Source organism: Centruroides vittatus, unplaced genomic scaffold (genome assembly GCF_030686945.1).
Source record: "Centruroides vittatus isolate TY-2023 unplaced genomic scaffold, ASM3068694v2 contig_364, whole genome shotgun sequence".
Lineage (NCBI taxonomy): Eukaryota > Metazoa > Arthropoda > Arachnida > Scorpiones > Buthidae > Centruroides > Centruroides vittatus.
Window position 1 is genome coordinate 3,796,466 of NW_027122188.1, and position 23,808 is coordinate 3,820,273.

Below are 23,808 nucleotides of genomic sequence, written 5' to 3' on the forward strand. Positions count from 1 at the left end.
AAGTGGCATTTAAAAAAAAAAATAAAAATTGAAAATGTTCAGTGTTATCAAAAATAATGTTAGAGACTAATATTTGTATATACAGTAAGGCGTTAAAAATCCAGATTAATTAAGACTGGACCCTATCCGAATTTTCAATTTGTTTGGTTTTAAAATATACGTATAAATTAGCTATTTAAGTTTTGCAAACTCCAAATATTGGTTAGGTGTTCAAGCACAAATATTGGTTAGGTGTTCATTATTTCACAAAAAATATAGGAATGATTATAAAGATTCAAAATATAATTTACAGAATCACTATATTTAAACAGAGAAAAAATACAGTAAGCATATCAAAATTTTTAAAAAATTACGAAATTTAAATGAATATTAGGACATCAGCAACGCAAGTTACCATCGAAAGAGTTAAAGAAGTACGGTATTTTAAATTTTTTCTGAATGCTCTGTATAAATGGATAAAATATATTGCCAAATTAGAAATTTTTAGTATACGTGGATGTTTGAAATTATCTTGATACGTACAGAAAATTTACTTTTTTAGCGAATAAACTGAGATCATCCTATAATCTCAACCACACTATTTTAGTGTTTATATTAATTATTACAAAAATAAACCCTCATTGTTTTACAATAAAATTTGTTATTGGTAACGATCACATTAAAAAATTAATATTATTATTGTTATACGAGTATATTGCAATAAATATCAATCTGTTTTCCATACATATAACTGTTGTTTATCCCTATCATTTGTTATACATAGTGGGTTTGGTGGCTGGCTGTATTTTATTATTGGATCAAGTTTTTAATGTATATGTTTATATAAAATTTGTATAATGTATAAAATTTGTTTTTGTTAACTTTTTGTCTACTCCCGAGAATATCCACTGCTACAATCTTTGTAGCATGTGATAATTATGTAATACTACCATACGAACTACTCTGTACCTGTTTACTTTTATGTAATCACTAATCAGTATTGTACCAATTATTGTGTATCATGTATGGATAATTCCCTACATTATTCATATACTGCAGTGTCACTACTACTGTACAGTACAACTATTTATTAGTTTTTACCATTGTATACTGTGTATTCAATGTTTCTCGCGCCATTTCTGTATTTTGTAAAGCTTTGTACAATTATGTATTTTTACCTGTATTCTCGTTTGTATTTGTATTTTCGTTGTTTATGTAGGCGATGCAGGCTCCCAGGATTTTCATACTCACCCGGAATCTTTCCCTATCTACTATCCCTCCCTAAACACTATCTCTTCCTCTTCTTACTTCCACTTCACAACTACCACTTCCATAGAGGTAAACTCAGTTTGTAAACAGATAACCTCTCTACTCCTTTTTAAAATAAATAAATAAATGAATACCAATCACTCGAATTTTTATTTGAATATACTTCTATTACACGTAACGGGAATCTAATTCAGCAGTGTTCAAATGATAGAAATGCTACCTGCACTGGCAAAAAATATTTTCTAATCTTTTTTTTTCCTGTATTTCACTGATGTTCTGATATTTAACTCATTGCAAGTGTATTAACAACTTTTTTTTTTTTTAATAATAGTCCTAAAATAAATTCAGAATATTAAAAATGACAAGAAGATATTTGAGACCAACAAAACTTCTAATTTTAAGAAGACAAAGTTTTTATCTTATGTGTTTAGTGTGAAAATTTAGTTCCCTTATCATAAGCTAAAAAGTTTTTTTAATAATCTAAATTAGGGTATTAAATTATTAAATATTGTAGAAAAATATGTAAGATGAATGTATCGAATGGCCATGTCATTAACCATAGTCACCAAACTGTATTTGATTCTAAACATTCACAGTTTAAGAATATAACGTATATTTATCAAGACGAATTAATTAAAATCAAACTTTCCTGTGAAAAAAGTTTGTATTAACCAAAACCATACAACTATTTATTTCTACAGAGAATTTTTGTGTAAGAAAAACTAATTTATTTATACAGCAGTTACTAGTTATATTATATTTGCAGTTGATACAATATATAAAAATAATTATCTGAATTCCACTTAATCTAAGAAATTAGAAATATATTTTTGATAACTAGAAAATTCTAATGATTGATTATCCATAAAAGATAAATTTAACTTCAAACATAGATAAAATTGTTATCAGAAAATAATAACGTTTTAAACTAACAATTCCTTTCAAGTAAATTATTTTGCTTGGAAACAAGTCAAATTTCCATTCGGGCACAAATAGATTTGCTGCTAACAGAATTGTTTGACTCCAAATAAATTTAGTATTTTATATAAAAAGCAAAAAAGGGAAGTATTTTCTTCAATATGTAATGAAAAGTCTTTTTTGTGACCAGTTGAGACTCCCTATAATTAGAATTTTTCTCAGTTCCCGCTTCTATTATCAAAAATGAGAATCGCCGGACTATGATCGGACGAATCCCAGGAATTTTTCGGGGTTAGGGAAATATGTCGTACCTAGTTCTTAACCACTCGACCGTCCCCTTTTGTGGACCCGGACGAATCAACAACGGACATGATTTAAAAAGCCCTCTCAGTGACCACAATTCAATTCAATTCAATTATTTATTTTAAGGTGCAAACGCACATACCCTGGCCCCGCTTTATAGCATTACCAGGGCCACAAGACAAAATGAGCCAAAAATTAAAAAAAATATATTAAAAACGAACTCGCTTTAATCATTAACTACAATCATTATTAGGGGACGGATGGCCGAGCGGTTAAGGTAGCAGCCTCCCGCTCTGGGGACACGGGATCAAATCCGGACGAGTCGGAAGAGTGGTATGTCGGGTCCTGTCCCTCACCACCCATTGTGGGCCTGGCCGAACCCATAATGGAATTGCTAAAAGAGGCCCTCTTAGTTCCCACAAGACATAAAGAGTTACAAAAAAGAAAAAAAAAGTCATCATTACAAAGAAAGTAAACATTAAAATTTTATTTATTTATCTATATTTACATATTATAAAATTATAGTTATTTTTTGTAAGCGTTGAAATTAAAAAATTAACATCAAATTTTTTTTTCTTGTTTTTTTTTTGTTTTTTTAACACTCAACAAGTGTACGCATGCTCCACGGGGCGTGTGTCGTGTGGAATGAGAAGAGCAGACGATGATTGTTGCTTGCAGGAGAGAGTGAAAGTAGAGAAAATATAAATTATGACGGTATCTGATAGAAAAACTTTAAAAAATCGTAGTATTTACCTATGTGTTGCTATCGTAATATTAGTTGTAGCAACTGGAACTGTTATGTTGGGATTGCATTTTACTATTAGGAAAACAAGTAAGTCAATTGTTCCTTACATTCTCATATTATTTGATTAATCATTAAAGTTTAAGCTATTATATTGACTTTTTTATATATAAGAAGTGTTTGTAAGTCATAAATTACGTTAATTTGTATATAAAATCAATAAACACAGTTTAATGGTGATTATTCATCTTAAACTAGTAAAAAATGTATTGATTCTGATTGCATTACATTATGAAATAGAATTAACATTGAAACAAAATGTACTACTATTCCTTTAAAAACCAAATTTCCATTTTTAATTTCTGCACCATAAAACAAAATATTAAAAGTAAATGAATTTAAAATTAACATTTCGTATATATTTAAAATACATACATTTTGTTCAGAAAGTTCTACGTGCGCTAGATGTGAGGCTTGATAGAGGCGAGCCATGGAGTGAGCAAGCAGACAAACGGCTTAATGAAGTAAACCTTACCGGGACCGTGCGGTAGATCTTCTCGGTATGATGTGAGTCTTCGAAATGCCACCCCTTAAATACTTCTTATGCTGCTCCCTTATGGTGCTGCCTGATGCGGCCGCCTCTCGGTGTCGTAGCACGACATGGCCCGAACCTTACTATACTTGAATTAGAACGCTTTGTCTATCCAAATTCACATTTTATTAAATTTATACCTTTATAGAATTGCTTTAGAATTAACGTATTTACTCGCATATAAGACAATCTCGCATATAGGATGAGGTGTGACTTTAAAGATCAAAATAAAGAAAATTAGATTCATTAATACAGTTCTACTTTTATTTCATTTAATCACGAGTAAAATATCAAATGAACATAAATGAACACATTTTCCTGCAAAAATTACTAGCATTTTAAACTTTAAGGAAAAATCTTGTAAAATCAACAACATAATTTGTTCATGTAAAGCTGGACAATTGGGAACCTTTTTTTGCCAATTCTTAACAGTCGAATCCACTCTCCACTGATTACACTTATGAGTTTCTCCGAATTCTGATTTCATATAATCATCTGTTTTCACGTGGGAATGAATTAAAATTTATATCGAGCTCTTGTGTAATTTTGGAATTCAATTCAAAAGCTTTGCTTTTCCTATTGCTATTCATCTTTACTCCTGACAACACAAGAACGATTCAAACAACCCAGATAAAATACTTGTTTTTAAATACAAGAGGGTAAGCATCCCGTAAAAAATGCAAATATACAGTTCACAAAAATTATTTGCAAAAATGCAAAGAATCTTTTGCTTGTGAATATGGGACGACCTAGGAATTTGAAGCTGTGATAAATGAATAAAAACTTTGTCTTATATGCAAGTAAATATGATAATTAATTTCAGATGAAATTGATGAATTTACAACATAAAGAAGTGTAATAATAAATTGTTATTCGTTCGGAGATTATGGGATTATAGTAGATGAAAATTAGGTGGTGGGTCTGATAAGTAAAATCAGCATTCATGAGGCCAAATGCAAAAGTTTTCTTCAGTGATCTATAAGTGATGTTCTCTCGAAGCTCGTTGATTGAATACGATGAAGTGGAGACGATTTCTTAACTTCTAGAAGTGTATGGGTGTAGATGTGTATTGAATTCATTCACTTTGAAACATTATCTGTTATTTTTTTTGTAAAGTGAATAATTATTTGTCATGGAAAAATTATCCATATAAACATTTACAATTGTCTTTTGCAATTAATGAAATTTGTCATTTTACATTAATTTCAAAAATAATTGTTTTTAATAAGAATATTATAAATAGCCTATGTTTTTATATTACAAGTAAATCAAGTTTTTAAACTGTTTTGTATGGTTATTTTTCTAGTCATTGCATATTTCAAACCTGTTTTTATGTACTGAATGTATATAGTGTATTATCTATAAACTAATTACAAATTTCACATCAAATTTAAGTTCTTTGTCTTTTTTTTTGTAACAAATTTGATATCTTTTATTGTCATTTTTTTATATTATTTCATATTACTTTTTTGACTCACTTTTACAAAAATACATTAGGATATAGTTGCGTAATAGATTAATTGACCTTTTATTTTTGAGATAAAAATTTTTCCGTGTAGTTTTTGAGGATGTGGGAAAATTGAAATTTATGTTAATTTATATATGACAAACATATAATATACTAACATATAACTATATAAAAGAGAGAAGAAAGCTGTTCTTGATCATATGCACTCTTAATTGCTTTTGCTGAATTTTTATTTCACAATATGTCATTTTTGCAATAAATAATAATCTAAAATTTTTATTAGATATTGATATTTATCAGGAAAGATAAACTAAATGAAATAATTTTTATTACAAATAAATAAAATCTTTATTCTCTGTATTGCAGTCATATTTACACATTTTTTTATTCATATGATTTAAAGTTAACTGCATAAAATTGTTAAACAATGAAAATATTGAATACTTTAAATAGTACAAATTTCATTATCAATAACAAATACAGTGATTTGATAAACTTTTACAAAGCAAAAGTAGTAGTATCGTCATTCTCATCATTGCCAACATTTACTAATTTGAGCTAAAAAAGAGGCTAATTTTTGTTTGTGATTCCTTTTCTAATTGTTCCTTAATCACATCTTGACACATCTGTCTAACTCTAACAAGTAAGAGTAAAGTAACAGTTACTAAAGCTCAGATTAGAATTGACAAATTCAGTATTTTAAAAAATATACAATAGAAAATGAAAAATTATTGAAAATTCCAAGTTAGCAAAAGTTTGAATTAGTAAAGTTTTACTGTATTAAAAAAATTAATTATTTTCATAATAACTTAATACAGTAAAACTTTACTAATTTGGAATTTGCAGTAATTTTTAATTTTTCTAATTCTAATCAGTTTTTACTTTTCTGGCTGTTATACAGACGGAAATTATGGGAAATCAGCAAAAAATGACCCTAGCCCAAAAATGTAAAAATCTGGGGGAACACCTTGAAACGTTGAAAAATGCAAAAAAATTCAGGGATGATTTCTGTATGTATGGTGATATCTGTGTGGGGGAGGCACGATTTTGTTCACCCTGTTTGAAGCTTTGTGGTTTTGTTGAAAATTTCTGAAATTTTGCAGGGAGGTTTGTTTATTAGGGAGATTGATGCAATTAAATTTTGGTGGTTAAAGGTTTGATGGTGAGGAGATAGCAGGGCCGGATTTACATAAGGGCATTTGGGGCCTGTGCCCAGGGCCCCCACAAAACTAAAAAAAAAAATTATGTTTAAACATAATTTTTTTTCTATTACCGCGACAGCCTAGTGTGGCCTAATCATGAGGGCAACAGGCAGAGAAAACCAAACCCGGAAAAAACCTATGAAACATCGGAAAATTTCGGGAAAAATTTCACATAGGTATTTTTCAGTTAAATTAAAATAATTAGTTTTATGCTATAAAATATATGTATGTTTACAATAACCTCATTTTTAAATGAAATTTACAACTTCCTAGTTCAAATCTAATTGAAAGTACAGTATTTTGTGTAAACTTTCTAAATCATGAAATTTGCCTGCTCTTAAAGGGGGGGACCCCCACCGAATTTGTGCCCAGGGCCCCTGGATTGGTAAATCCGGCCCTGGGAGATAGTGGGAGTCATGTGTATCTCTAGTAGGGTCGGATTTAATGAGTATTTTACTCGTTATTAGCATTCACAAATTTTTTATAAAACTTATCCCTACCCTGAAAATTAAGCTTTTTGTCATTTTATTGTTTGTTAAAAATTGCTTATTTATTAAAAATATTTAAAAAATTTATTACTAAAATATGATAACAGATGGTGTCACCAAAATTTTAAATATTGCTAGTTGAGCAACTCATTGCTGAGCTTATTCTACAAACAATTAGAGCTTAGGTATGAGAGTGTCATATAAATATGTTACACTGTAGACGTGATCTTGATTATATATATTATTCATGAATAACAAATGGGAAGTCCAATAATTTTCCCTTTTAATGGGAAATTTCTATAATAAATTTTTTAAAGTCCCTTTTAATGGGTTCATTTTTAAAAAAAATGGCTTTTGGGCTTTGGGCTAATAGGCTTTTAAAAGAAAGTTCTCCTTAATGGGTTCTTGGAATTCCTATTAAAAGCCCTTTTTAATGGGAAGTCCAATAATTTTCCCTTTTAATAGAAAGCCCAAGCATAAGCAAAGAATCCAAGAGTAATGCAAACTGAATGTTTTTTTAGTTTTTGAAAGTATGCACTCTTAAAATTTTCATTAAAAATTTAATAAAGCTTAGTTAATTTGAACCGAAAAATATACATATGTATGTATTTATTATTTGAAAAATAAGGATTAAAAGCATTTAGAAACATCAATTTATATAGGCATATATTCTGATTCAAAATAAATGCTTTAAATGAGTAATAAATCAAAGTATAAAAAAAAACTTACCAAGCTTTCATGGTTATGTTTATCTGAAGATAAGTAATTAGTTATGTTATTCTATAATCTATGACAACTATTGTCAGGGATACAATTCAAAGATTTTTAGATAGACTAGAATACTAATTTTTAATAATATATAGCTATATTAACAGGAAAACCTTCTTAATGTTTCCCACAGAATATAGTTTAACTTACTTGAGTTGTAGTGAAGTATGTTTCTTATTGCGCTATAATTTGAAAAATTGTAGATCTATAAATTCCCACTGTTGTCCATCATCAGTCTGTCTTGAGTATGGTGTTAGATAAATGAAATTCAAGACCAGGAGGTCCTGATTAACTATATATGAACTTCTGATGCAAACCAGAAGTTATTTTAAATCAAAACTTTTTCTCTGAAAGGTGTTAGATCACCAGCATTACTCTATTGTTAAATGAAAAGTATGTTATATAGGGGCAAGCCACTACTAATTTGAGGTGGAGAGCATATATTTAAGTTAAATTAAAAATTTCAACCTGGCATTGTGACGAGATCACAAATAATTGCTCATTATGTATTAGTAATTATTGAATTATTTCTGAAGACAAATAAATAACCAGTTTTGAAAATGTTTTCCAAAATGGATACATGTCAAAAATGAGCTTATTCTTACAAACAACTAGAGTTTAGGCATGAGAGTTTCATTTAAATATGTTAGACTGTAGACATGATCTTGATTATATATAGTGTTCATTAATTTAGTTATAGCTGGCTGGTTTTTATTGTAAATTTATTAGTTACAGGTTTGGTAAGTCCTATATATTTATTTTAATGTGTGTTAAATTAATACATATGAGCTGCTCATTTGCCAAATAGATTAACTCCATAAAATGTAAAGTACAGATATTAATAAAAGAATATATATTCTTTTTAAAAATTGTTTTTATAAAATGAAATTTAAATAAACATTGTAGAATGTATTATTATAGCCATAGCTTTTATTTAACAATGTATAAAATGCATAAAATAGTATAGCCTATCATTGGAATAATTTTAGATTTTGTTGTATAAGTAAGAGTTAATTAATTTTAAGAAAGTACCATAAGAAACTAAGAAAATACCATTGAAATTGCATTCGAAAAGTTTTATTACAGCAAAAAATTCATTATTGTACATTGTTTATTAAACCCTGGAGAAATTGTGTGACATCATAAAAATGACAGTTATGGGATTATCAGTAAATTGGCTTAAAATGCATTGGATAAAATTAAAAAGTTCTAAACTTTATGTCATACAATTCAAATATGATTTTAACAAAGATACAAAAAACCTTTTAATTAAAGGAACTTTTTTAATATAAATTTAACTGAATACTTATAGCAGGTAGACCAATAGTTCTGAAAAAATGTTTTCTAGTCTTTGTTATATCCTACAGGCAGAACTATGAGAAGATAAAGATGATAGACCTGTTGAAATTCATTCCTGTTATTAAATAAACATGGCTGTTATAAAAGAAACTTCAGAACAAATTGACGTAGTGAATCGCTGAATATGTCTGACGAAGACATTATTTATGTCGATGGTTTCAATGTACTTAAATTCAATTATTGTAATAATAATCACATATACCAATATCATAGCTTAATATTACACTTGTTTGGATAGCTTTGACTTCAGTCTGCTGTAGCACTTGGCACCAGTATCAGCTGAGCATGACATTTACAAAATAATAATAATAGTATTAAATTTTCTTTAGTAGCTGTATTTTATGTTTATCAAGTGGTAGTCTCTTTAATCTGAATAACGGTAGACTGTCTCACAGCTAAACAGGTTTAATAACTCCTTTATTGGCTTTTTAACATATGCATTTCGGATCAGTGTTATAAGTCCTGATCCCTCCTCAGTGCTACAAAAAACAAAGGTTTTTTATTAACATAAGTGACGTGAGTAAGAAACAATAAAACTCCTAAAAAACCTTTCCTAGTACCTTTAAGTTCTTCATATACTCCCCAACACCCATACAGCACTCTCCGAGTTCTGTTTACATATCCGTTTGACAATATTGTTTAATCCCCTTTCACCAGTGTACCAACAGTAATACTACAAGTAATTATAAAGTTTTTTTAAAAACTAGTTTAAAAAATCCCATATATTTTTTATACAAAGTTTCTTGTAAAAATACGTACGTACTGGCTTTCTTTAAAAGTATTCCAAACTTTTTCAAAATAGTTCTATAAACACACTTTTAAAATAATTCAACAAACACTATGTTTTACAATTCTAGAACGTTTTCCACAGTACAGTTTTCATACTTCTACAATAACACTTTCATAAACTATCAGCCTGTCGCGCCCTCTATTACATAATACCACTGCTGGTCGATTTGCATCCCATTTGACAGATTTACTAAATCATTATTATTGTTATGTTTTATTATTTCTACGTGTTCTTTAAATCTTCGTTTATATATATTTTTTTCGGAATGTAAAATTTTGGTGTTATTTTTAACTATTTGGCAATTATTGTTTATTATGTGGTTAAACCATGGGGAGGTGTTATGTTTCAACCTGATTGCAGCCTCATGTTCTTTGATCCGTGATTCCAACGTACGCCCTGTTTCTCCTATGTAATATTTCGGGTGTTGACAATTGCAGTTGATTTTGTAAACTACCCCCGTTTTTTCCCATATATTACTATTATTTTGTTTTTTAACCTTAAAGATTTGTTGCGATATTTTGTTTGTCAACAATGGGGCCAAAGTAATATTGTCATTTTTTAGGGATTTAGAGCACTTTTCATAAATATGTTTAGTTATATAAGGGAAAGGTTTATGGTTGGTTTCTTTCTTGTTTTTAATATTAAATCTATGTTTGTAATATTGTGTTTGCCAACTAATGCTTTGGGTAGTTATTAAGTATATATTTATAATTTAATTTTTTTAAATCGGTTTGACACTCGCTTTGTTGACTCGTTCTTGTGTATATTTTCTTTAAGTCCATTATATATGTATTCTTTTTTATGGTATCTGGGATGCAGGAATAATAACTGATTGTTTTGTTTACGTTTGATGGTTTTTTGTATGTTTTAAATGAGAAATTTTTTTTCTTTTTTTATAGTTGATAATAATAATAGTAGTAATAGGTATATAATGGTAACAGACCATGTTGTCATGTGGTTTTTTTTTTTTTATAAATCCTTTAAGTGCTATGTTGGTTACTGATAACTAGCAATGAACTTTCTTTTGGAATTCTGTAATTCTGTTCTTTGGAATTATTTGGTGCATTTTTAAATGAAGTGTAAATGACATAATGTAAATGAAAAAGTAAACAAAGTGAATTTGGCACTTAATGTGTTAAATTTTTTTTATAATGGAATAACAGTAAATTATTGCCATTATTGTCTAATATGTACTGTTGCATTAAAAAATTACTTAATTCAAATATTTATATGTATTTAGTTTCATTACTGCAATGATTTAATCAAGAGTTTGGAGTTAATGAAATTGGCTTCTGGAGGAAAAAAAAATGTGTTATTTCAAAGCCAAAAGAATTTTGTCATTTAGTGGTGATATGCTTAATTATTAAGAATTTATTTTAAACATAAAAAGTTCTGCATCAATCAAATGCTTTGGCACTAAAATTTTAAAAAATTCAAAAAATGGAGTTAAATTGATTTGGTCTGTGAACTGCTCATATATGACTCAATTTTGTTTGTTCAAAATTCTGTGAACAAACTTAAATAGAACAATTTCTTGTATTAAAAAATAAAACATTAATTTTTTTTATGATTTTAATTTTTCTTAATCTTATTAAACGTTATGCATGTATTAAAAACATTTCAATAGACTGTGTATAAATCTTAGAATTTATGATTATATAAACATTGAAATAACTTGTTGACGTCATTGTTTGATAAAAATTGGCTTAATTTCTAATTTAAAATAATGAAGCTTTCTTCTAATTAAATGATTTAAATAGACAGGTTGATTTTCCAAATAATACAAATTTAATTTCAAATCTATGTAGGAAATAGTTTTGTTTGTCTTTTACAAATTAGAACACATACAAATATGAAACTGTTTAGTCTTGATTATTTCAGAATTGTCTATATGAGTGGATAGATTCTGTTGTAAATACTATTGTTAGAATTCAAAACTTAGTTGAAATAAGTAAAAAACAAGACAATCTTTTCAAATTTTCTGTAAATTTTTTTTAAATTGGTAACATTTTTGGTAACATTTGATCTACAGAAAGGGCAATATGCTGCTCATAGAATGTTTAGGCTATAAATTACAGGAAATATAGAGTGTATGTTTGCATAATTGATTTAAACTTGTTATAATCTCATTGTAAAGGTTGGCAAATATGACATACAGTAGTATTATATCATATTTGCCAATCTTAACAATGAGGAACAGCTGGGACGTTGGTAGAAAAATGCTGATTTTTGAGTAAAAATGGTGACAGCATAAAAAGAAAAATGATTCTTTATTGATATTGCACAATACTTATATTAGAGGTATCTCTGTATATGATATAAAGCTATTGCCATAAACTCTGTCAAAAGTATGGCAGTAGCTTTATACTCTTTAACATCACAATTTAAAACAGTTCAAGTATTTTACAGGTCACATCATAAAACTATACCTAGACTTACGATATGTTTCATCTTGATGTGACATGAGTCTTGATATTGTATAATGGGTGCCTCCTGTTATATGCCTTTGTGAGATGTTTTGCTTTGTTAATAATTTCTTTTGTTACAGTCGGTATACTCATGACAGTTGCAATCAATCAGTTTTTTTACTTTTGCTACAATTATTAAGGACAATGATTTTCTGGTTGCAGTTTATTTCCCATTTCTGTATTTTTTTATCATACTGAATATCTTTTCCTTTTGCCATACAGCAATGCAGGTGTGGTCCTGCATTGCTGTGACAAAACCATCATCAGCCTTACTATTTTACAAAGATTACAATAAAAATATTTATAAAATATCACAAATCTTAAAAAACCTGCACCTGCTAGTTTCCTTTCCTGAGAATGTTCATAACATATAGCCTGTATATTCTTAAGTGATGAATCAGATGTTTCTTCTTTTTGGGAGGAGAAACTATAGTGCTGCTCAATAATTTGGTCTAACTGTAAAAGTAACTTGTTTCCTTCTGCTGATGAGTCAGCCGTAATTGATTTAATTGCCAACCTTGAAGATGGAATTTATCATATCTGTTATTTAAAATTATTACACCTGAGCTAATATTTTCATACATATACAACAAACGTATAAAAATATTAATATTGGTTCTTTCCCAATTGAAGGAATCTGAAAACATCATATAATAAACTAGGCACACATGGGAACTTGTTGAATAAACCATAGAGATGCAGACGCATTGTCAACTGCTTGGAGATCATTTTACAATAATTAATGATAATGCCAATTTCGATGTTATATCTTATATTTATTCTTTTTCACTGTATTTTGACCTCATTTAAGTTGTTTATTTATCTATATTTCATCCACAAGGGCATTTTTCCATTAATTTTTATATTTATTTCGAATTCATTTTATGTTCGATTTTTCTGTAACTGATGAAGATCGTTTAAAATGATTGAAAACAGATTTATAAAGGTGTAGTTTTTTACATTTTTTATGTTTCTGAAAACATCATTCTGGTTTGCTTCAGTCATTTGAAATAAAATACACACATTGTATTTGGCATATATATTGGTATTAGGCTCATTAAATGAAGTGTTTGGGATAATATCAAATTCTTTAAAAGTGCTGACAAAAGGAAAAAGTGGCCTGTCCACTGATAGAGTATACAAAATGCTGCTAGTCAGCATCAAACACTGATAGTTGGTAGCCATGCTATATAACTACATTTTTAGTTAAAAAAAAAAAATTAAAGAGTAACCTGAATTAGCTTTGAAAATATTTTTATATGTTCTTAAAATAGCAGTAATTTGCACCTAGAAAAATCATTTGTCATCTCTATCAATATGAAAATATCTGCAAAGAAGCAAGTATCAAACTTTAGTCTATAAATATTGATGACTATATCTTCTAAAATATTATATATTTAAGAAAATTTAATTTTTTTTAAATGTTATAGAATTTTTTTTTTAATTTTTGAAAATGCCATCTTATCGATTTAAATTAGGTCAAATTAGACTTAATACAGTATATAAAAAAAATCTTTCATAAAAATTAAAGGGTAATAATCTTCTGACAAACTTCAGATCTGAATTTTTATTTAATTTCATTTGAAATAAATATGAATGAATAAAGTTTATAATTTTTATGTATTTGTACTTATCATTTTAACAGAAATTTATTTTATAAACACTTTTAGAAACATCAAAGTCAATGTTTGAAAATTTTTGACTATGAATGCTTCATTTAAATTTAATTCTTATGTTGATTTATATATTCATTCCTTAACCAAATGAAGTCCTCGGGGATGTATAGGGTGCTAATCCTCAGAATCACATTTCTGAGGTAATTGTGTTTGAATATTTGAAAAAACCCTAAAATGAAGACAGTCACATCTACAGGCAATGTTTAAAGAGCAAAAATATTAACATACATATAATTAAGGATTTTTTTTCAAACATTCAAACTCAGTTACCTCAGAAACATGATTCTGTGGTTTAGCACTATCCATTCTCAAGGGCTTCAAATAACTTACTAACAGAAAAATTTTTATGTGCTATTTCAGAACAGATTATTGCACCAACTAACGTACTCTTAATTATTGTGGATGATTTAAGACCAGCATTAAATTGCTATAATGATAAGGTAGCTATTACCCCTAATATTGACCAGTTGTCACAACATAGCATAAAATTTAACAAAGCATATGTTCAGCAAGCACTTTGTGCACCTAGCAGAAATTCTTTTTATGTTTTAATGATTTTAATTTAATAATTTTAATGATTTAGGTAAATAAATTAAAATGATTTAATGTTTGTAGTATCAGTTCAGAAAATTAAGATTTAAATATGAAAAACATTATTCAGATATTTAAATATTAATATTTTAAGGATTAAAAATGATTTTAATAATGTTTTGTATCTATTTTAGATAATTTATTTTGATAAAGCAGTTTCTTTAAAAAGTATAAGCTAACTTACTGCATTTGTTCAGTTTAGACTATTACAGAAAGGTAGTTTGATATTAAAGATTATGTTTACTTTAATACAGTGATACCTCGATTTTTGTTGATAATCCGTCCGAAAACAATCGGCAAAATCCGAAACCGACAAAAATCGAGGCAATTATTTCCATATGAATCAATGTAAATCCAATTAATTCATTCTAGACACTTCAAAATACATACCAAAAACACATTTTATAGAGAATTAATATAGCGTTAAATACTAAAAGCAATAAGAAATTAACTGAAAACAACACCTTCCACAAATTTCCAGCAACAAGTTTAATCGTATAAAAACGTTTTCAACTGATTTGATCAGCCTTCTTCGTTAATCGAACAAAAATAAAAAGAATGAACTAATAAATTAAAATTTACAAAAGCAAGAGAACGGAAAGAGTTTGGAACGGAAACAATTTGTTAATAGGATCGTTGACAGCACAGTCCTAGCAGCATTTGCTAGGCAACAAGAGATCACAGTACACTGGAATAGTGCTGCCATCATAAAAGCCACTAGATCTAAACAGGCTATTGGACACATGAGATATATAGGGCACAATTAACGTCTCAATGCATCAACCACAGAGACGCGGATGGGCTGTCGTCTGCTGGAAATCGTTTATTGGATAGTGTAAGAATTTGGATAATGTATATTTGGTCAAGAACCTGCATTTTTATTACCGTTTATTGTTATATCATTATTAGATTGTCTGCGCAACCGCAAACTCTCTCCGTTCTCTTGCTTTTGTAAATTTGAATTTATTAGTTCATTCTTTTTATTTTTGTTCGATTAACTGAAGAAGGCTGATCAAATCAGTTGAAAATGTTTTTATACGATTAAACTCGTTGCTGGAAATTTGTGAAAGGTGTTGTTTTCATTTTATTTTACCAATTCCAGTAAGTTCTTTATTTTAAGAAATTAACATAAAAGACTAATTAGCATAAAGATAAAAGCATTAAGATTAAAGATAAGATAATTAGCATTAAGATGAAAGCAATGGAATTGTTCAGCTAGACACACGGGGTAATGTCCTGTCTTGTAGAAGCTAGTTGGACACGAGCTTCTAGCCACATCACATTTTACCACGGCCCGTGGTAAAGTGTGACGTAATTGTCATGTAATAGTTGTATGCATTCATGATGGTCGTATCGAGGGGAATAATGCCTTCCGGGAAATCCGTTTAAGGGTAACGGGCTCCTATTCACGTGTTAAAGACATGGAGAAAACCTGGTAAACTTCACGTTGCCAGCCTGCTGCGGTGAAGTGCGAACCCATGACCAAACTCCAAGTGTTCAGGGAATGGAACCGTTGGCCAATCGTGGGCCATCATGGGGTAATGCTCACACAACAAGAAATAACGCCACACTGCGCCGGAAAACGCATGGGTCGCCCATTGTTTTTGCAAAATTAGCAGTGAGGTCACTTGAGCAAGCCGATGGAATCCAAGGCAATCAATGAAAACTGAGACAAATTTTTCGCGAAAAAAATCGACAAAAACCTAAACTGACAATAACCAAAGTCAACGAAAACGAGGTATTACTGTACAATTAAAATAAGTAAATGTAAAAAATATTTTAGTTTAGTTTATAATAGTTGGACAATGATTTTTTTTTTATTATTTTAGAAATGTGCAAAATATCACAGTACTGTATTTTGTAAAATTTATAAGTAGTTAAAACTATTTTTAAATATCAGCTGAGAGAAAGAGAGATGATGCTCAATTTAAACTTAAAATTTATATTTTTGGAGCTGTTTTATTTCATCCAATGTTGAGTGATTTTCTCTAAAAAAAAAAAAACAAATTAATTTAAATTACAATTCTTTATAAGTAAAAACAAATTTTAAAATGTTTTAAAGATAAAGCTCCATTTTTAATTTAGATAAGAAGTTAAATTATAAACTTTTATTCGAGAATTTCTAAAGAAAAATTTATAATATTAATATAAATTTATTTAAATTATTACATTGATATAAATTTCAGGTGTTTTTTTACTGTGAATAAATTTTATATTTAAAAATTAATTTAATTAAATCAATGATGCAATTTGAATATGTTTAAGTAATAATCAATTTTTTTGAACAATTAAGATCTGTCATTTTGTGTTATTGGATTATATAGAAAAAAATATGCTGCTATTTAATTTTCATATTTAAGAAATATTAAAATTCATAATTTTAAGATTTTTTTTCAAAAAATCTTTACTAATGTTTTTTTTTTTTTTTTTTTATATTAAGCAAGCACTTTGTGCACCTAGCAGAAATTCTTTTCTTATTGGTCGAAGACCAGACACCATTCATCTTTATGATACTCATAATTACTGGAGGAAGACTGTAGGAGATTTTGTAACACTACCTCAATATTTTAAAAATCAGGGGTTCCATACTGTAAGTATGGGAAAAGTTTTTCATCCTGGTAAGTGAGTGATGATAATTTATTCTGTATGATATGATTTTGATAGCAGTAGGAGTAAGATTTTAATTGATAATTACTTTAAAAGAATTGTGGCCGTCGGCCATAATAATATACTTATATTTGTTAATTTTAGTTAGTCTTAGTCTTTCCTTTGTTTCTTTGTCTTCTCCTTTCCTAAACTTTCAAAGACCGTTATCGCTTTGGGGTGGAATGAGCGGTTCTAAGAATCGGAACACGGAACAATAGAAGGTGCAGCCGGGTGGATAGCGCCCGAATATAGATCACTTTTGGACGAGACACGAGGGAGATCAGACGTGTGAGGAGCTCGAAAAGAAGTTGGTCGAGATAGAAGAAGTTTGAGGCCGTCCATACAGGGACCGAGTAAGAGAACGTAAGTGTCAAATAACGATATAGAGGAGAGAATCCGAAAGACGGAAGTCGATAACAGAACCGAGACCATCCCCAAAGTGCGTATCGTCCTGAAAATAGAAAAATCCCGGGTGAAGACACTTTTTTCAATTCTCGTTTCTTCCCACTTTCCTATCCCCTCATTTTTCTTTTAGTATTAAGTTAGATTTAAGTTAGAATTAAGTTAGGTTAGTTACGCGTTTTTCCCCAAAATTTTATTGTCGCGCGATCGGGGAACGGTCACTTCGGGCCTTGTTTGGTACCAGGAGTTTTGTGAAAGCCTCGCCGAATCTAAGGGTTTTATGTAACCAGTTGGGATTCCTGATAAAACTTATTTGTACAAAGTGAAATAAAGGGACTTTGAACATCTGTATATTTGTTGTAAAGTCTTTCTGTACTTTCGTTCGCGGACCGTACGGTACCACTTGTATGTACACCACAATGGCGTCCGCAACAGGATCCCAACTTTAACAAAAGTCGTACCACTCCTGTCCCTTGTGTTCCCGCGTGGTTATTTGTTTATTTGTGTTATATACTACGTATTGTGTGTTAATGGCTACTAGTAATCAGGTTGAGAGCTCTATAGCCAGTGACGGGGTCAACCACAGTCCGCCCTTAGTCGTCACCGGTTTTTTAGGTATGATCCCTACGTTCTCTGGATCACAAAGTGATACCTTGAATATAAAACAATTTTTTCAGACGGTCGAGAATATCACTAGATTGGCTGGTTGGAACAATGAGGTAAAGGTCGCGGTTTTGCAGTCGAGGTTGAAAGGTGAACCCTTGACGACCTTCCTCTGTCTATTGGAACAGTATCCGGAATCTTATGACGAGATTAAGCACAATTTAGTTAAATGTTTCCACAAAAGGGAATCCAGCGACAAAGACATTGTCGACCAATTGTTAAATCTAAAACAGGGAATTAATGAATCAGTCACTGACTTTTCGATACGAACAAAAACGCTGTTAGCAAGAGCAGTCAAGGATAATAATAAAATAAGCCTATTACGCGATGATATCATAACAGAGCATTTCATTAAAGGGTTAAGAGGGAAGATGAAAAGTAATGTTTTAAGGACGTTCCCAAAGGACGGTCCCTTCCTTTGGAGGAGGCTTTTGAGATAGCTGAGGCTGAAGAGGCAATAGAGATTGAATGTAACGGTTATTTTGAGCGGAAAGGAGTCAACGCTGCAACAAAAGAGATAGAGACAATAGTCAAAGAGCGGGATAACCTTAGAGCACAGGTAGATAATGGTGAAAAAAGAATGGGTGAATTGGAAAGGAAGATCGAAACGCTTTCGGATGCAGTTAGCAAGTTATTAAATAGTATAGACCGGGAGAAGAGGACGACTAGCAGAAGATGTTACGCCTGCGGTGATGTAAGGCATTTCGCCCGTAACTGTTCGAAACGGAGAGACATCCGTTTAAACTAGTGAGGGAGCATTATGGGGGTCAGCATCATGCTCCTACAATAAAAATCATAATGGCCGATAGAGTATTCAAATAAAGTAAAGGCCTCCCCCTCATCAAGGGTAAGATCGAGGGTATTACATTTACTTTCTTATTAGATACGGGGGCAGAAAAATCGATCTTAAATTCCATAGCAATGTAGGATCTTTCGCTCAGTTGTATAAATAGTGCAACATTAGAAGGGGAAAATATAGGGATTAGGGGTATAAACGGGACTGTTACCAAGTGCGAGAGAACCCTGCGCGTTGACATAAATTACAAAGATCAATTATGTAGCACAACTATAGCCTGTATGCAATTTCCTGATCATATAGGTTACGATGGCATACTGGGAATGGACGTTATCAATAAAACTTTTAAAATTATTGATGGGTTAAGGGTAACCATGGAAGGGAGCACGACCAACCATAACCAAAAAGGGAAAATGTGTAATGATTGTTTGAACACTGCTCCAGTAGGGATTAAAGGTTTAGATGGCCTAAGTCATGTCGAAAGGGAGAGGGTTTACGAGATATTTAAGAAATACCCTGAGTGCATCGCTGAATCCATAGAGGAGCTAACAGGGATGGTAGGCGAATTACACAAATCCACAATAGATCAAACTAGTCCCGTAAGCACGCGTCAATACCGGATCCCTGAATGCTACTTATCACGGTTAAAAGCATTGACAAAATCATATTTGAAGGCGGGAATTATCGAGGAGAGCTCCTCCGCATGGAACTCCCCAATTCACATTGTCGAGAAGAGTAACGGCGAAATCCGGATGACATTGGACCTCAGACGCATAAATGACCTTACAACATCGCAAGAATTCCCCATATCCCGCATAGACGAGATCCTAAGCAAATTCCACGGTAGTAAATATTTCTCCGTGTTGGATCTCAAATCTGGATATTTCCAGATTGGCCTTGGCGCATCTGTGAGGCACATATTTGCCTTCTCGACCCCTTGGGGCAAATATCAGATGTGCCACCTGCCCCAGGGTGCAAAAAATAGCGGCCGTTTTTTTCAAGCTGTCATGTCTAAAATCTTGGCCCGTTTCATAGGGATAAATTGCCACGTCTTCCAAGACGACATTGTGCTCTTTTCCAAATCCTTAGATGAGCATATTGATTTACTTGATGATGATATAGGGACGCTGAACAGGGTTAATTTGAAGTTGCATCCCACTAAAAGTCAATTCATCGTAAAGGAAGTCCGCTACCTGGGGCATGTTATAAACCAAAACGGGATACTCCTTGACGAGGATAATGTGAAGGCCATTCGCAAAATCGAACCACCTAGCAATGTGAAAGGAGTCCGGAGCTTTTTGGGTATGATTGGTTTCTTTAGGAATTTTATACCAAGATTTTCTGACATAGCTCTACCCCTGACAAATTTAACAAAGAAAAATCGGAAATTTGTTTGGGATGTGAATTGCAAAAAGAGCTTCGAAGACTTTAAGGTTGCGTTGTCAACACCCCCTCTCTTAAAGCACCCCGATTTTGAGTCTCCATTTCAATTATATACCGACGCATCAGAGGACTGCGCCGGTGCAGTGTTAGGACAAATGGAAGGAGACGATTTTTACCCTGTGGGATATTTTAGCAGGAAATTCAATGGTGCCGAGAGAAACTACTCAACCATAGAAAAGGAATGTTTAGCTATGGTTTTATCTCTACGCCATTTTAGACCGATCATATTAGGTTATCCCGTCGAGTTGCATACCGACCACAAACCACTCATGTTTGTGAGTAACATGAAAAACCACAACAAAAGACTCATGAGGTGGTCGATGGAATTGAACGATTATGAGCTAAAAATAAGTCATGTGAAGGGAAAGCATAATAGCATAGCTGATGCGTTATCACGGCCTAATTTTAGAAAGAAAAGGGTAGATAACAGAGTATGTCATACTGTCTTAGATAATCAGGAATTGTGGCGAAAGATCGTGGCATCTCAGGGAAGGGATGAATTCTTGAAGAAGATATGCGAGAACTGGGAACGTCAAAGTCATGACCAGTATAGCCCAACTGGGGGTATTCAGCCAGAATTCGCTTTAGAAGGTGACGTAGTTGTGCATGTGAAGCCGGGAAGAATGGGGCTTCGAAATTGAACCCGTGTGTGTGTCGGGGATGAGATGGCGGACCAAGTTATATGGTCTTTCCACAGTTCACCATTATCGGGACACCTTGGGGTTGAGAAAACATATAGTCTGGTTGATAAGTATTATCACATCAGAGATTTAAAAAAGAGGGTTAAATGTATCATAAGGGGTTGTAAGACTTGTCAAAAGTATAACATTCATAGAAGTCGTGCACCCTTCCAGGAGACAGAAACAGCAGAATTTCCACTACAAAAGGTAGCAATTGATATCATAGGCCCTCTCCAAACGTCCCCCATAGGGAATAGGTATATTCTCACTATTGTTGATGTTTATACCCGGTTTGCTGAGGGAGTACCGATTCGCAATCAATCGACTCAAGTAGTGACTGACGCAATTTTTAATAGCCTGGTGTGCAGATATGGTTGTCTGGAGATCATTATTTCGGATCGGGGGGCGAATTTTACTTCCAACTTATTCCAAGAGATATGTAACGAGCTCCAAATAAGGCATAACGTGACTACTGCCTACCGCCCATGTTCCAACTCAGTTTGCGAGCGTTTCAATAAGACCATATGCAGAATAATAGCAAGGATATCGGATGGCGGTGACCGTAATTGGGATGAATTTGTAAATCCGGCTCTCTTCGCATACAATAACTCTACCCATTCAGCTACTAAAGAATCCCCAGCCTTTTTATTGTACGGGTTCGACCCACGTTTCCCGGGTGCATTTCCAGAGGAAGACGGTTGGAATGATCGCCAAAGTCGATGTCAAAACCCAGAATTCATTAAAAAATTAAATGTATTAAGGAGAACGGCGTATAATTTGGGGAGGTAGCGCAACGCAAACAATAGAGGGCGGATAAATAATGGAAGAAAATGTAATCCTTGGAAAGAGGGCCAAAGGGTATGGCTACTTCAAAAGGGGAGGAAAAAAAAATTCTGGGAAGTTCTCTCCCAAATATATGGGGCCATATCGTATCCTGCGCGTTTTAGGGCCCGTCACTGTGGAATTAGGTGATAACAACGGGACTAGCAAAGGGACTATACACACAGATCGGATAAAATTATGTTATTCACCGATATACAGGAATACGAAACGAAGAACACACCACCGGCCCCGTAGCAAGAATGTAGCACATAAGGAACTAGAAGGCATGGAGGAGGAAGATGTGGAGGAATGCATAAGAGCCTGGGTTCCTCAAGGAAACCCGATGCCAAATCCTACCCAGCATCTTCCGAGAAATGGTCATTTACGTGACTCTGAAGATAATCCTAGGACTGCAGGAGAGGCTGAAATGCAGCCTCGTTATAATTTGCGCGGTAATCGAGTAAACTACCGTAGACTACATTACGGTGTCTGACTCTTGGCGGGGGCGTATGTGGCCGTCGGCCATAATAATATACTTATATTTGTTAATTTTAGTTAGTCTTAGTCTTTCCTTTGTTTCTTTGTCTTCTCCTTTCCTAAACTTTCAAAGACCGTTATCGCCTTGGGGTGGAATGAGCAGTTCTAAGAATCGGAACACGGAACAATAGAAGGTGCAGCCAGGTGGATAGCACCCGAATATAGATCACTTTTGGACGAGACACGAGGGAGATCAGACGTGTGAGGAGCTCGAAAAGAAGTTGGTCGAGATAGAAGAAGTTTGAGGCCGTCCATACAGGGACCGAGTAAGAGAACGTAAGTGTCAAATAACGATATAGAGGAGAGAATCCGAAAGACGGAAGTCGATAACAGAACCGAGACCATCCCCAAAGTGCGTATCGTCCTGAAAATAGAAAAATCCCGGGTGAAGACACTTTTTTCAATTCTCGTTTCTTCCCACTTTCCTATCCCCTCATTTTTCTTTTAGTATTAAGTTAGATTTAAGTTAGAATTAAGTTAGGTTAGTTACGCGTTTTTCCCCAAAATTTTATTGTCGCGCGATCGGGGAACGGTCACTTCGGGCCTTGTTTGGTACCAGGAGTTTTGTGAAAGCCTCGCCGAATCTAAGGGTTTTATGTAACCAGTTGGGATTCCTGATAAAACTTATTTGTACAAAGTGAAATAAAGGGACTTTGAACATCTGTATATTTGTTGTAAAGTCTTTCTGTACTTTCGTTCGCGGACCGTATGGTACCACTTGTATGTACACCACAGAATGATGACAATGATGATATTTTTAGTTTTTAATTATAAACTTTTCATGAAATTTTTAATGCATTTTATGCTTTAAATTTACCTGCTGATCATTTTTTCCAGAGTAGTTACACATAATGTAAAATTTGAGTTTTCTGCTTGTAGTTTATGAATTTTAAATAATCATAATTATGTAGACCTGTAGTTCAGATATCAATTTTTTCTTCTTTTTATTTGCCCACCAGAAGCCAAATCGATATCGATATCGACACTACTAAACACTGATAGTTGATCATGGGTTTGCATCTCATCAACAGGCTGTTCACATAGAGTCTTTGACTTTGTCTAACACCTAAATAAGAGTCAGTTTCTCATAGAAAGGCATCCCACAAGGCACTTTTTCTTGGCAGATTCCATATGTATTATTGCCTTATCCTATCAATCCAATTCCTCCCTTCATTCTTATTCAGACTAAATTTTGAAAGCTTGCTT

The 23,808-nt window shown here is 31.9% G+C and overlaps 1 protein-coding gene across 1 annotated transcript in view; it reads left to right on the forward strand.

Moving 5' to 3' along the window:
- The first annotated feature begins 3,107 nt into the window (after nt 1-3,107).
- LOC136975123 (iduronate 2-sulfatase-like) overlaps nt 3,108-23,808 on the forward strand; it is a 36,466-nt gene continuing 15,765 nt past the window's right edge. The window contains 3 exon segments of the mRNA XM_067270139.1: nt 3,108-3,301; nt 14,383-14,547; nt 17,070-17,231. Coding sequence (XP_067126240.1) covers nt 3,178-3,301; nt 14,383-14,547; nt 17,070-17,231 — 451 coding nt within the window. The 5' untranslated portion in view covers nt 3,108-3,177.